Genomic DNA, 867 nt, shown 5'->3' with positions numbered 1-867 from the left:
CCCGCCGGGGCCGCTTCTTGCTTTCCTAGCAGCCTCGCCTCGGCCGCTGCCCCCCCGTCCGGTTTGCGCTGCGCTTTCTCCGAGTCCGTGGGACTGGCGCTTGGAAGGCCGCGGAGCCGAAATGCTACGCCGAGCGCGTCGGGGAGCTTCCCAGCCCGCCCGGGCAAGCGGTGCAAACGCTTGGGGCGCCTGGGCTCTGGTTTTGACCTGCTTGTGCCGAACACTGACCATTTATTTTTTTTTAATTATTTTTTATTTGTTCTTTTCCCCCCCTTCCCGCAGAGACCAAGATCAAGCAGCTGGACCCGGACGACATGGACGAGCTCGAGAAGCTCGAGAACTGAGCGAGGATTCGCTGCCCCGGCCCCGAGTTCTGGTTCAAAACAGAAGGAAAAGTTACAGGGGGAAAAATCTCCCAGTTCTCTCCCTAAAGCTGTTGGGTTTTGTTGTGGTGTTTTAGGAGAAGACGGGGTGGGGGGAGCCCTCAGACCCAGCGATTATTGTCCTTGGTTTCGTTCCTTGTTGTATCTCTGAGGTTTTCGTAGCCGTGACTTTGCCGGGGCTTGAGGAATCCCCCGAGGGGGCTTAACGGGGGGTAACGTGCCTCGAAAACGGGGTCTAGGGGCGCTCGGAGTGGTCAGACAACAGGCTAAACGCTGGTAACTGGCCCAAAAACGTCTGCCGCTCGTCCCCAGGCGGCGGCGGGCGGCGTTTCCCCCGGCAAAATCTCGGAGGAAACTTTAATAAGGGGGGGGAAAAAAAAAAATCGGGAGAAAGGAGGCAATTATAAACCAAAAAACCAAAAACCCACCCCAAACCCAGCCCAGCCTCGCTAGATGGAAGAAGGAATCCGCCGCCGCCGCCATC

General features: G+C 57.8%; 1 protein-coding gene across 1 annotated transcript in view; it reads left to right on the top strand.

The window, feature by feature from the left end:
- Positions 1-749, top strand: part of LOC103917394 (ATP-dependent RNA helicase DDX25-like) — a 2489-nt gene extending 1740 nt beyond the window's left edge. The window contains exon 3 of the mRNA XM_009324520.1: positions 283-749. Coding sequence (XP_009322795.1) covers positions 283-344 — 62 coding nt within the window. The 3' untranslated portion in view covers positions 345-749. The remainder of the gene's footprint in view (positions 1-282) is intronic.
- Positions 750-867: the final 118 nt, after the last annotated feature.

This window comes from Pygoscelis adeliae, unplaced genomic scaffold (assembly GCF_000699105.1).
Source record: "Pygoscelis adeliae isolate BGI_AS28 unplaced genomic scaffold, ASM69910v1 Scaffold945, whole genome shotgun sequence".
Classification (NCBI taxonomy): Eukaryota; Metazoa; Chordata; class Aves; order Sphenisciformes; family Spheniscidae; genus Pygoscelis; species Pygoscelis adeliae.
Note: the sequence above shows the minus strand (reverse complement) of the source record. Positions and strands in the feature narration are given on the sequence as shown.